General features: G+C 34.0%; 2 protein-coding genes across 2 annotated transcripts; both read left to right on the forward strand.

Moving 5' to 3' along the window:
- Nucleotides 1–7,465: 7,465 nt before the first annotated feature.
- Nucleotides 7,466–9,782, forward strand: LOC107490267 (probable polyol transporter 6). The gene is made up of 3 exons (XM_016111024.3): nt 7,466–7,895; nt 7,976–8,498; nt 8,805–9,782. Exons 1-3 carry the CDS (start codon nt 7,646–7,648, stop codon nt 9,619–9,621), a joined length of 1,590 nt encoding a protein of 529 aa, XP_015966510.1. The 5' UTR covers nt 7,466–7,645; the 3' UTR covers nt 9,622–9,782.
- A 2,926-nt stretch (nt 9,783–12,708) lies between these two features.
- On the forward strand, nt 12,709–13,442 carry LOC107490227 (uncharacterized). Its single transcript, XM_016110997.3, has one exon. The coding sequence runs from the start codon at nt 12,762–12,764 to the stop codon at nt 13,326–13,328; it is 567 nt and encodes a 188-aa protein (XP_015966483.1). The 5' UTR covers nt 12,709–12,761; the 3' UTR covers nt 13,329–13,442.
- Nucleotides 13,443–13,977: the final 535 nt, after the last annotated feature.

A 13,977-nucleotide genomic window follows, 5' to 3' on the forward strand; every position in this document is an offset into this window, starting at 1 on the left:
CGCGTTAATAAAAAATGTTTGTCTATACTGAATCGGTGCAAGACAACACAAATTTCATCAATCTCTATCGATTAAGTTCAAAAAAAGAGGTCAAGGATTAGATGAGAAGAATGAAGAAAAGAGAATTCACAAAAAGAGGAGGAAAAAATCAAAGAATTGTGTAATGAGTTTCTTTTGAAGTTCCTTAACCATTTACTATAATTTTTATTTCCACGCTCATCACACCATATTAAAATTGGTGAATTTAAGAAAAAATGAAGGAAAAAATCTCACGAAGTTTAATGTAAAAGAGAGTGTATACTTTTATCGTAATTCTATCACTCTTATGTTCATTTTTTTATTGCAAAAAATAGTTATAATATTATATTTCTCAACTATAAATAATAGCTATTAAACTAAGTTACACAACAAATTATTTAGTCAGTATTCTAACAAACTAATTCACTAATTATTCACTAATAAAATTTGTTTACATCAATATTTCTTAACTAATTAGCTTATACTATTATACATAATTAATTGGCTCATGTAACATATATAAATATATCTTTGACTATACTAATATTCTTATGCATTATTTCATTTTCCATCTTCACCTATATCTGTGTTTTAAGTAGATTAGAATTTTCAGAGCAACGCACATCTTCGATAGGTACACTATTTAAACTGGTTATATTGACAGAGTAATGGTGTATTCAGGTGCATTCAGTTAAAGTCAGTTGGTCAGTTAGAGATTGCAGTTATAAGTGCCAGGCTGGACTTCAGTTAGTTAGTTTCATTCTGCTAGCTTTTCCAATCAGTTAGTTAAACACCCCTTCCAACTGTTCCTATATATATAGACTATACTGTCAAGTCAAGTGTGATGAATCATTAACAGAATACAACAGAAACTTACTCCACTCTTCTCTCAACTCTTCTCTCTTCTTTCTCTCCTTCTTCTCTACTAAGGCCTGGTACCTTTCATGGTATCAGAGCTTCACAGAATCTGCAATCATGGCTGAAGAACAAGCAACACTAGCTGCGCCACAACAAAACTTCACATCCTCTTTGATCTCGATGAAGCTCGATGAGGACAATTTTCTACAATGGAAAGACCAAGCCGAATCTACGGTTGAAGGACACAATCTGTTGCATTACATAATTGGAGAAAGGATACCAACACGATTCAAGGAAAATGGTGAAGTAAATCCTGAATTCTCAGTCTGGAAGAGGCAAGATGCTCTGTTGAAATCATGAATCTTGGCCTCCATGACAAAGTCCTTCACCACCAGAATGGTTGGGTGTGTGTATGCGTATGAATTATGGAAACGTCTAGACGATCATTTCACTTCTCAGATCAAAGCAAAGATTATACAATTGAAGCACAAACTCAGCACTATCAAGATTGGGAGTTCTGTGAATGAGTATGTACTTGCCTTAAAAAGCACCATAGACGCGTTAGCATCGGTTGGAGAACCAATGAGAGAGAGCGACCATGTCAATGCAATTTTAAATGGCCTAATAGAGGAATATGGATTTGTAATCACTTCAGTAGTTGCAAGACCAGTAAGTATCACAGTTGGTGAGCTCGAAGCACTTCTTCTAACACACAAAAGCATGCTTGAAAGGTTCAGAAAACCAGAATCTTTTGTCCAGGCCAATCTTGCTCACACAAGAGGTGGAGGATTCAGAGGAGGCTTCAGGGGTGGAAGATCAGGTAGAGGAGGAATATTTTCATACAATGACTACAATAGGATCGATTCAGGACAAGGACGATTTCAGAATAGCAATTTTCAAGGCAATCAAAGTAATTCAAGATCTGCTGCTCAGTATAGTGACAACACAAGATTTACACAAAGAGGCTACAATGAAAATTCAAGATTGGTGCAAAATGATGATATGAACAATAGAAAAATGGTGAACGGTGAGAGGCCTGTGTGTCAAGTATGTGATAAGATTGGTCACACTGCTAATAATTGCTGGTACAGATATGAGAAAGATAACAGGTATGGAAGAGCTAATTCAAGATCTGAGCCCAATTCACAAAACTTACAAGCGAGCTCTCAACCTCAGGCACTGCTAGCAACTCCTTCTACTATCCAAGATCCAAACTGGTACCTGGACTCGGGGGCTACTCATCACATGACTTCAGATCAGCAAAATCTGATGGAAGGATAAGTCTATGAAGGGACAGATCAAGTGATTGTAGGAAATGGGCCAGATTTGCAAATTAATCTTGTTGAAAAATCTCTTTTTAAATCTGATTTGAGCAATAGGGATTTTATTCTGCAAAAATTATTGCATGTGCCTGACATCACTAAAAATTTGTTGAGTGTATACCAATTCTGCTGTGACAATGTAGTATACTTTGAGTTTCAATCTGATAAATGTTGTGTCAGATCCCAAGGAACCAGGGAAGTAGTAATCTAGGGAGATGTTGAAAATGGAATGTACAAATTCCTTCATTTCACACCAGCAACCAAATCTGCCTATGTCTCAACTTTGTGCAACAAGGATAGCTTCTTGCTTTGGCACAATAGGTTGGGGCATCCCTCCAATAGTGTAGTAGCCACTGTTCTGAAATCTTGTAATAGCAATGTTCAATTTGATTCCAATAAGTCAGTATGTGAAGCCTATTGTGCAGGAAAATCCCATCAATTGTCCTTTCCTATTTTTGATTCTGTGTACACAGCTCCACTTCAACTTGTGTATTCTGACATTTAAGGCCCTGCCCCTACACCTGACACTAATGAAAACTTCTATTTTTTTTGTTCATTGATGTATTTTCTAAATTTTCTTGGTTGTACCTTATCAAGGCAAGGTCTCAACTCAAATCAGTATTTACCTCTTTCCAACGTATGGTTGAATTGCAATTAGATACTAAGCTAAAAATATTACAAACTGATAATGCTGCTGAATACACAGTTTAGAAAAAGAATTACAGGCATGGGGCATCATACACAGGTTCTCATGTCCTTACATACATCAACAGAATGGTAGTGTTGAAAGGAAAAACAGACATGTAGTAGAGAAAGGATTATCAATGCTGGCTGGAGCTGGCATATCTACCAAATACTGGGAAGATGCCTTCTCTTCAGCAGCAAATCTCATCAACCAACTCCCTACACCAACACTGGACAATGAATCACCTATGGAGAAGCTCTTTGGAAAGAGGCCGAATTATGACAGCTTAAGAGTGTTTGGCTGTCTGCGTTTCCCTCATCTAAGGCCCTACAACAAGCACAAGTTAGATTTTTGCTCTGCTCCCTTTGTGTTCATAGGATACAACTCAGCACATAAGGGCTACAAATGCCTTACATAAAGTGGCAAAATAGTGGTGACCAGAGATGTAGTCTTTGATGAAAACAGATTCCTTTTCAAAGAGGGAAATTTTCTGATCAGCAAGCTAGAAAATGAGAATCCAGACACCACTCAACATGCTACACCAAGAATATCTCTGCTGCCAAGTCTCATACCTCAACTGAATCCTCCAACCTCACCTCAGCCAACCACAACAAACACTAGCACATCTTCAACTTCAGCTCTATCGCCTAACACATCACCTATAAATCCCACACCACCACCTGAAATCTCTCACCACCAGCCAGTAACACAACCTATAGCACCATCTAGTCTTGCAATTTCAATTCCCATCTCTGACCTAGAAGTTGTCCTACCAGCACTACCAGATGATGCTGTTCAAACAAGACACTACAGTGTACATCCTATAATCACAATAAGTAAGAATGGCATTTTCAAGCCAAAATCCCTCCAAGCCACTATTGAGCCTAGAAATGTCAAAGAAGCATTAGCTCAGCTTGAGTGGAAGAAAGCTATGGATAGTGAGTATTAAGCTCTAATGAAGAATCACACATGAAAACTGGTACCACTGCCACAAGAGAGAGAAGCCATTGAAAGCAAATGGGTGTTTAGAGCCAAGTACAATGCTGATGGCTCATTGCAGAAGTACAAGGCTAGGTTAGTTGCACAAGGGTTCTTCCAAAGGCCTGGGTTTGATTTTAATGAAATGTATAGCCTAGTAGTAAAGTCAACCTCAATAAGAGTAATTCTCACAGTAACATTGTCAAATGGGTGGAATATTAGGCAACTAAATGTCAATAATGCATTTCTTCATGGAGACTTAAGTGAAGATGTCTATATGAGGCAGCCTCAAGGATATGTCATGGGAGATGGCAGCCTAGTTTGCAAACTCACCAAGGCACTGTATGGGCTAAAACAAGCACACAGGGTCTGGTATCACAAACTTTGCACAGCGTTTCATCATTTGGGTTTCACTGCTACAAAGTCAGATGTTTCAGTGTTTTCCAGGTTTACAAGAGGAGCTAGCCTATTTGTTCTGGTGTACGTTGATGATATTATACTGACAGGAAGTCCAAAAGAAGAAATCAGCCAAGTAATTCAATAGTTAAACAACAAATTTACCCTCAAAGACATCAGTGATCTACACTACTTCCTGGGATACAGGTCTCGAAAACTTCCAATGGTGGACTACTGCTCACTCAAGAAAAATATGTGAAGGACTTGCTCGTCAAGGCTAGAATGGTAGGATGCAAGCCTTGCAAAATCCCTTTACCCTCATCAGTCAGAATCTCAAAATTTGGAGGGGCCAACTTTGAAGATCCCAAACTATACAGGTCTGTAGTTGGAAGCCTACAATATCTGACCATTACAAGGCCAGAATTGGCCTATGCTGTGAGTAAAGTGTCACAATTCCTCCATAACCCTTTAATTGAGCATTGGAAGCTGGTTAAGAGAATTCTTAGGTACACTAGTGGGACTTGCAACTATGGACTGCACTTTGCACCAGCATAACAACATGCAATTCACTGCCTATAATGACCAGGAAGTCTACAGGAGGCTTTTGTGTGTTCTTAGGCAAAAATCTCATTTCATGGAGTGCAAAGAAGCAGACTGTTGTGGCAAGGTCTAGCACTGAGGCTGAGTATAAAGCCTTGGCATATTTGGTAGCTAAACTAATATGGCTCAAAAATCTGATGATTGAATTAAGAGTTGATGTTCTAGGTCCTCCCCGATGTATTGTGATAATGTCAGTGCAGTGTTACTGGCAGCAAACCCCATTTTACACTCAAAGTCAAAGCACTTTGAAACTTATCTCCACTTTGTTCGAGATAATGTAACAAAGAAAATAGTAAATGTTAGTCACATCCCTGGTTCAATACAAGCAGCATATGTGTTTACAAAAGCTCTCCCGCATTCTTGCATTCTTGTAACACGAAACGGGCCAAGTAGTGAAGAAAGAAGATTGAAGTCAGAAGAGTTAGAAACTGAGAGCCATGAGGAGAAGAATTTCAAGTATGAAGAAGACTCAAAACTGGTGGAAGAAGTAGAAGAATCTCAAAGCAGGGACAATGACAGAGTAATGGTGCATTCAGGCAGTTAAGGCTTCTGCTGTGCATTCAGTTAAAGTCAGTTGGTCAGTTAGATATTGCAGTTATGAGTGACAGGCTGGACTTCAGTTAATTAGTTTCATCCTGTTAGCTTTTTCAATCAGTTAGTTAAACACCCCTTCCAACTGTTCTTATATATATATACTATACTGTAAAGCAAGTATGATGAATCATTAACAGAATACAACAGAAATTTACTCTACTCTTCTCTCAACTCTTCTCTCTTCTTTCTCTTCTTCTTCTCTAGTAAATATTTTAATATATATTTTATATTAATAACTAATTTTAGTAACTAATTTTAATATATATGTAGTTTAATTGTATTTGTAAACTTATATTGTGTGTATGTAGTTTTTTTCTGTCAAAAAAAAAAAATTCAACAGAGGAACTCGTTTCCTTTTTCGTTTTTAGTTCAATCATTTTAAGAGGGGCCAGTAGAGAAAAAGAATTTGTGGAAAATAATGAGAGGTTGGGAATGTGGGACACTCTTTGCCTTCTTTTCTCAACTATTATTTTAGCATGTGTTGTGTTGTGTGTCACAAATCAAAATGTGATGCATATATAGTCATAGAAATATCACAAAGAATTGGTCACAACTTACAAGTAGGACCTAGTGTTCAATTTGATCACGTTAATTAACTCTTAAGAAGAGAGGATCTTCTTTAATGCGGTATATATAAATGATAAAAATGGTGTTTATATGGAAGTGAAGAAATGGAGCTATATCTTAATTTCTAGTAGCAAAAGGCCAGATAAGAACGAGTTGATTGAAGCTAGGCTTTCTTTGGTTGATTTATTTTTCTATGAAATAAGTGGAACATATTATAACCAGTAAAGAAAAAAAAAGGGGGGAATATCCTTTTCTGAGATTTGTGTCCACATTTTGCATTCGGTTTATGAAATTTTGAGAAAGTCTTTAAGGTAGTATTTTTATTAAAATTTAATTATTATTTAATAAAAAAAAAATTTTATACCATTAAATATAATTTTATATTAAAAATTAATAATAATTAATTGATGATTACAAATTATAAATTTATTAAGTGCCTAACACTCTTCATGAAATTTTTATGCTATCCGTTTCTTTTCATATTTCCATACTAATATATTAAAATAATTACGCTTGCATTATATAGATAAGTATTTATCGGCTGCATAAGATAAACGAACCAATAATATAATAGTATTTAATTCGTATTGTTTCTATACCTGTGAATTTGCTTCGACATTTCGCTATCAAACTTTATAAATAATAATTTTTTTTGGTTAACAAATATTCAAATAATAAATATTTTACTTAGATGGATTGTAGTCGTTAGACAAATTGGCAAGAACCTAAGCTTGTACCAAAAGAAAAAAAAAGAAAAAAAGGATAAAATATCTTGATGCCATCATGGATAGACAGCTCACATGTGATTTGGAATATAATTTAACGTTCTATTCTTCAGAAACTGCATAAATTATTGATACAATTGTCCAAGAGTAAACTAGTGATGATAATTTTAAAAGTAAAAGATGTAAATTAACTTGGTATTTGTTAAATATTGACTTATTTCGACAAAATTATTATTTAAAATAAGTTGTTCATTAAGTATTTTTATTGAATATTTTAAATAATTTTACAATCTTTAATAAAAATTGAGTTAATTTATATTTTTATGGTCGAAATAGTAATTTATGGTCGAAATTATTATAGAATTTATGTATCTCAAAATAAAAGTCACACTATATCTCATATTAATAAAATAACAATAGCAAACAAATATATAGAAAATGAGTCATATTATTATGGATTGGAATTACTCTATTTAAAGTCATTTTCTGATCAGGCCCCTTATGTAAACCCACATGTTAATCATTGATAATTACTTCTCAGCCAAATACAATTTTAGACGCGTGGATCCAGATCGCTTAGTATTTTACTATTTTCTTGTTTCGTCATGCTCTTATATTATCATATCATCGTGTGCCATCCATGTATTACTATTATATTATACCATGTTCAAAAGATTTGGTCAACAGAAGATGGTTTAGCCTTTCCAATAATCCTTGTTGGCAATCATTTTTTATAATTAATAATCAGGATAACAATAAAAGGCATGAGACTTGCAAGTTAAAGCCACATTTAGCTCAGCATTAATATACATATTAATCTTATCTTGGGGGAAAGAATTTAAATAATTATTATATACATCTTGATATATATGCAATTTCTTCGTTGATTATTTTTCTCCAAGATGCAAGACAATAATTGTGATCATCATCAAGAAGAGAAGATGAAGCACCACCATGATTACTACTACCCACTTCCTGGTTCAGATTGTTCTGCTGCAAAAACTGATGAAGCAGCTGAATCAAGCTTCTACAGGCAGCACATATCAGAAGAAGAAGAGAGTATTTCAAACCAAAGAAGCATCTCTCATCTCAACAACTATGCGCTTGCCGGTGCTATTTTGGCTTCCACAAACTCCATTCTCTTAGGCTATGGTCAGTTTTTCTTCAATCACCATTCTGCAAATTCAGCATATAATAACTCAAATTGAATAGGAAAGATTATGTGTATGCAGATATTGGGGTGATGAGTGGTGCTGTGATATACATAACAAAGGATCTCCACATCAATTCAGTTCAAGTTGAAATCCTTGTTGGGTGCTTGAATGTGTGTTCGTTGATTGGTTCTCTAGCCTCTGGAAAAACCTCTGATGTGATTGGAAGAAGGTACACAATAGTCCTAGCAGCAGTTACATTCTTCATAGGTGCCTTGTTAATGGGGCTAGCACCTTCATTCCCATTTCTCATGGCCGGCCGTGTTGTCGCCGGCATAGGTGTTGGCTTCTCCCTCATGATTGCCCCTGTCTATGTCGCCGAGCTCTCCCCGGCTCTCACTCGCGGCTTCCTCACTTCCCTACCTGAAGTTTTCATCAATCTTGGCATTCTTCTTGGTTACATATCTAACTATGCTCTATCAAGCCTTCCATGTACCATCAATTGGAGACTCATGCTTGGCCTTGCAGCAATTCCGGCCGCTTTTGTAGCATTCGGCGTCTTATTGATGCCTGAATCGCCTCGTTGGCTTGTGGTTAAAGGAAGGTATTACTAAAGATGTTACGACTTTTATAAATATTACGTGCACACTAAAAATCAGTTACTAAACCGGCAGATATTTATATATAACTATATAAGTTTAACTAATTTTTAATTTTTAATATGTATTTGTATTTTAACATATATTCTATAAAAGTAAGTATAGATGGATGTAAAACTTAAGACAGTTAAAATTAGTTACTTGTTAGTTACTGTTAGTGTATTAATTAGTTACTTGATGGTTACGGCATTAAAGATAAATCAACACTTTCACTATTTAGTAAGTTTTCTGATGAGCACAATTCTCAACAGGTATGAAGAAGCGAGAGATGTTTTGATTAGAACATCAGAGAGCAAAGGAGAAGCAGAATTAAGGCTTTCTGAGATATCAGAAGCTGCAGATTCTTCTAGAAATGAGAGTAATGGAAAAGGGGTATGGAAGGAATTGCTTGTTACACCTTCTAGGCCTGTGTTGAGGATTCTTGTTGCTGCCATTGGAGTTAACTTCTTCATGCAAGCTTCAGGGAACGATGCTGTGATGTATTATAGCCCTGAAGTGTTCAAGGAAGCAGGGATCAATGGTGAGAAGGAGCTTCTGTCTGTTACAATTATAATGGGATTTGCAAAGACATGCTTTGTTTTCTTGTCATCATTGTTCTTGGATAGGTTTGGGAGGAGGCCCATGTTGTTGTTGGGCTCCATTGGGATGGCAGCCTCATTGTTTGTATTGGGCCTGGGCTGTAACTATCTCCAATTCTCAGATGAGAAGCCCTTATGGGCCATAGCAACGTGTGTGGTTGCACTTTGTTCAAGTGTGTCATTCTTCTCAATTGGGCTTGGGCCCATTACTTGGGTGTACTCATCAGAGATATTCCCTTTGAGACTGAGGGCCCAAGGTTCAAGCTTGGCTATTTCAGTGAACCGTTTGATGAGTGGGGTGGTGTCTATGACTTTTCTAAGCATTTCAGAGGCTATTACTTTTGGGGGAATGTTTGGTGTGCTTGCTGGTGTAATGGTGGTTGGGACAATATTCTTTTATTTTTTTCTTCCAGAGACCAAAGGGAAAAGCTTAGAGGAGATTGAAGCATTGTTTGAAGATGAAGGAAACACTAGTTTGAGACTAAGGTGAATGCAACTTTGGTCAAAACTCAAGAGTTTCATTATATTGTGAACATATAAGATCATGGATATAAGAAGGGTGCTGTTGTCAACAGTGTTGACAAATATTGCAATTTTTGTGGGGTTTTTTTGTTGTTTTGTGAAGGAATTCATTTTAGACAAATTTGTTGATATCATGTACTATTTATCGCTTAGCAATTGCATATAGAGTACATTAAAAATATAAGGAAAGTAACAACGACGTGTTACTGTTACACCGTGTATAGATTGGATATATATATAGACTTTGTAGAGTAACGATCACATAATTAGTTGTTCTCCCCATGATTAAATGGGTGATCTATTGCAGCATTTGTCAAAACTCAAGAGTTTGGCATATTCTTGAACAAAGACGAAAAAAGAGCGCTATTTTGGTAAGAAATTGGCAATTACATGAAGTAAATATTCTTTTTGTCTCTAATTGTTTGTCTAGGACAAAGCAATCTTCCACAAATAAAAAATTCTTAACCAATTTTCAATCATTTAAATAATTGGTTTAATCGATTCTCAATTATTTGGTCTGACCTGTAATGTATCAGAAATTGCTTAGACCAATGTTATTGATTTTGTGATTATAAGATACATCAATATGGAATTTCATGATGTCCAAATATTGGATCCCCTTAATAATTAAGGATTCAATGTACAAATAAAGTGTCTTATCAAATCAAAATCAGAGTATCTCCATAGCTTATTTACGAAGGCCATTCGTATATTCAGTTGTATTCTTGAGAATTAAGCACGAGCGTATTAGAGTGTATATATATGGTAGTTACAACTTCCATCATATTCGTAAATCTTGTTTGGACAAAGACAGGTTCCAACCTCGAAAGATGACGTGCCCAATTTTCCATTAATGCTGAGACTTATTTTGGAGGCTATGGTATCTGCTTCCATCCTTATCAGATTTTGATTTTGATTTTGATGTGTGGTTGGTTTGTCTTGGTCACTGAAATAACCTATGCCAGTTGTTCTCTTTTCTCAATCATGTTCCAATATTAGTTGTTCTAACTAGCTACTATACCTTTCTTATTACTTTCTTACTTGCATTGTGTATACCACTACTACTAAATTTGACTAATACATATGCCTAACTTAGTTGGCTACCGTCAATGGAGCAGTTTTTTTTTTAAGAAATATTTTATACATAAAAATAGCCTAAAAATATTTGCAGATAAAAGAAAAAATATTATATTTAAATTTATAAAAGAAAATAATTTCATGTTGAGCTACAGACTAGAGGTGAGGATTAGAGTATAATTAAGATCAATTAGCATTATTTAGCACCTATAAATATATACAACTTGAATAGACATCTTTCTCTATTACTCTCTCTTATCCTTTTCTAACATAGTTTCAGAACACATAGTATCCTCCTTGAGAAGGACATGTTATTTTTCTTCGGGTGAAATCACCGTATTTTTCATATTTTTCTTTCGTTACTTATTCTCATAAAGAAATCATATGTTTTTAGTAACCTTTTGATAGTTTGTTACTTTTCAACAATTCGCCAGTAGTTTTTCGACAGTTGGCCACTATTGTGGTAGTTTCGTCTGCATCTATTTTATCAGTTTATGTATTTAAATAGGTTTCAAACTTAAGTTGTCATTGGATATTAGAGTATAATTGAGATCAGTTAGCATTATTTAGCACATCTGAATATTTATTATAGAATATTACGTCTTTATCATTTCGATTGTCTTAACACCTATAAATACTTTTCTATATTATATCATTTTGACACAACTTAAATACACATAAATCTTTTCTTTATTCTTCTCTCTTACCTTTCTAACAGTGAGGATAAATTTTGATTAAAAAAATATTAACAAAATATAAGATATGTTTAATTTTAGATAAGGCATAATTTTACTTTTTGTTAGTTTGTTAAATGTTCAGAAGTATAATATAATATTCGATAATACTAGAAAAATAAATAAAATTAAAAATAATAAATTTTAATAGTTTTTTATTAAAAATTGTTGTTTTCCAATATTTTTAATATAAAATATCGAGAACTAATAAACACATAATATGATTAATTCATATTATCCAAGACCCAAATCAGCCAAAACCACAAGTACACCAAGAATCATTTGTTTTCTCAATAACATTTGTCGGTCCAAAATCTGTAGTATAGCTGTAATATCATTGACCAAAATATATAAGACAACACATGTCTAAGACTGCAAATTAAGAAGATTGCACTTATTTTCAATGGCTTTTATTTATGCATATGACGTAAAGTGTTGACAACAAAGATATATACAATAAACAACAAAAAATACCCAACTCCCTCAGAGGAAGATGCCACTTTTTTCATAACTTCTTAAGCTTAATTAGTAGATAATATATATATAGAAATTTCTAACTAAAGCTAGTTGGCAATCATATACATGTACTTTCTCCCTATGACTGAACACCATGGTAAATTAGAAATGTGATTGTCACAATATAAGAAGAGAAATGTTATTTGTACATCAAAATCAGTCACTAAAATTAATCATTAATGTATTTATGTATAAATATATACATGTGTAATTTAATTTATTTTTAATATATATTTGTATTTCAACATATATTTTATACTGATAACTGATTTTGGTGGTTGATTTTGGTGTACACGTAGCATAGCCCATAAAAATATATAATATCTGATTAAGAGAAAAGTTGGCATAAACTAAGCTATAGATAAGTAGAGATATCACAATAAATAATTAACTAGTTTTAAGACAAGTCCAATTCAACAACCACCCCCTAACCTTTCATTTCATTTTCACAAAGAGGCCTACACACCAACTCTACCATCAAAAGTAAAAGCAACGAAACTACTCACATTAGAAACCAGAATTTGGAACGGAGGATCATGTTAGTAAAATTTGGAATTATTCCATTGAATGATCCACTACTTTATTAAAGAAAAACTAAAAGTCTCTCTCTACATAGAAATCTTCTCTATTTGATATCATATCATCACCAACTACAACCTAAATAGAGACACATACATTATTAACACTACTTTCACACATCATATGATAGACAATTCTTGTGTGTGTCTTCTTTTTTTTCCTTCTCTTCATCATATCATCTCATCAAATAATAATAATAATAATGCTGCTGAGAAGTTCAATTTCCAGCACCAAGAAGTTCTTCCAAAAAACCATAAAGAACTTCAAATCTTTCTTCTCTCCTCCGGAATACTACCAAAGGCTTCCAAAATCGCCGCCGCGGCCGCCTCACCACAATAACCATAACCCCTTCTCTTATCCCTTGGACATGGACACCAACACCACCACAAGTTACCAAGAATTGGGCTTGGATCATCATCATCATCACAATTACTACAACAGTGATTTCAATGAGGAATGGGACAATTCAGAACAAGAGAAGAAAGCAATAATAGTAAAGAGATCAAAACAAGCAGAAAAGAAGAAGAATCATCATAATGAGGAATATGGCAACAGAAATCAGAAGAAGAAAGATTGTTCATCATTCATAGTGGAAGAGAAGCTGAGGGAATTGGAGATGTTGGACATAAGCAATGTGGAATATGTGCTTGACATTGAAGAGGTTCTTCACTACTATTCAAGACTCACTTGCCCTGCATACCTTCAAATTGTTGATAGCTTCTTCATGCAAATCTATTCTGAGTTCTTTGCTCCTCCACTAATTATTTAACATCATCATCATCAGTGACGAGTTTAATTTCTTCTTTACTATATGGCTTTATATTTGTCATATATCTTTCCTTTAACTTGTTTTGAATTTACCCTTTTCAGATTGTTTTATTGGCTTCATGATTTATTATTAATTATTCTTAAGTTTTTCTTTTTATATTATGTGCATGGAATCATGGATCATAAACACGTCTTTGTTTTGTGCTTCTTTGTCTAATTCATTATATATTTTCGATGATCAAATGTATTATATATATGCATGCCACAGACTTTAGATAGAGAATTAAGGATATGTACTCATCATTATAGTAGCTCTTTAATTTCAATTTCGAGATGGTTTTATCATTGCTTCTATTATTGATATTATATTATATTTAAATATCAGTACTTAGAGGGAAAAAATATTTTGAGTGTAAAAATAAAAGCGCAACAAAAAAATAATAATATAGTAAAGGAAAGTATTCATACAGAAGAGAATACATACAATATTTAGATTTTAATTTTATTTATTTATTTATTTGTGGAAGATGCTGTCTCCTAATTCCTAACAATACAATAAATTAGATAGATTTCAAGTACGGAAACAACTCTAATAACTCATATTAAGCGTGTAAGAACGAGATTTATACTATATAAGAGGCAATTGATGA

The sequence above is a fragment of the Arachis duranensis genome, chromosome 5 (assembly GCF_000817695.3).
Source record: "Arachis duranensis cultivar V14167 chromosome 5, aradu.V14167.gnm2.J7QH, whole genome shotgun sequence".
In the NCBI taxonomy this organism is placed as follows: Eukaryota; Viridiplantae; Streptophyta; class Magnoliopsida; order Fabales; family Fabaceae; genus Arachis; species Arachis duranensis.

Coding starts and splice junctions, on each gene's coding strand:
- LOC107490267 (XM_016111024.3), top strand. CDS start 7,646: ATGCAAGACAATAATTGTGATCATCATCAAGAAGAGAAGATGAAGCAC. Junction 7,896..7,975: donor CTCCATTCTCTTAGGCTATG/GTCAGTTTTTCT, acceptor ATGTGTATGCAG/ATATTGGGGTGATGAGTGGT. Junction 8,499..8,804: donor TGGCTTGTGGTTAAAGGAAG/GTATTACTAAAG, acceptor AATTCTCAACAG/GTATGAAGAAGCGAGAGATG.
- LOC107490227 (XM_016110997.3), top strand. CDS start 12,762: ATGCTGCTGAGAAGTTCAATTTCCAGCACCAAGAAGTTCTTCCAAAAA.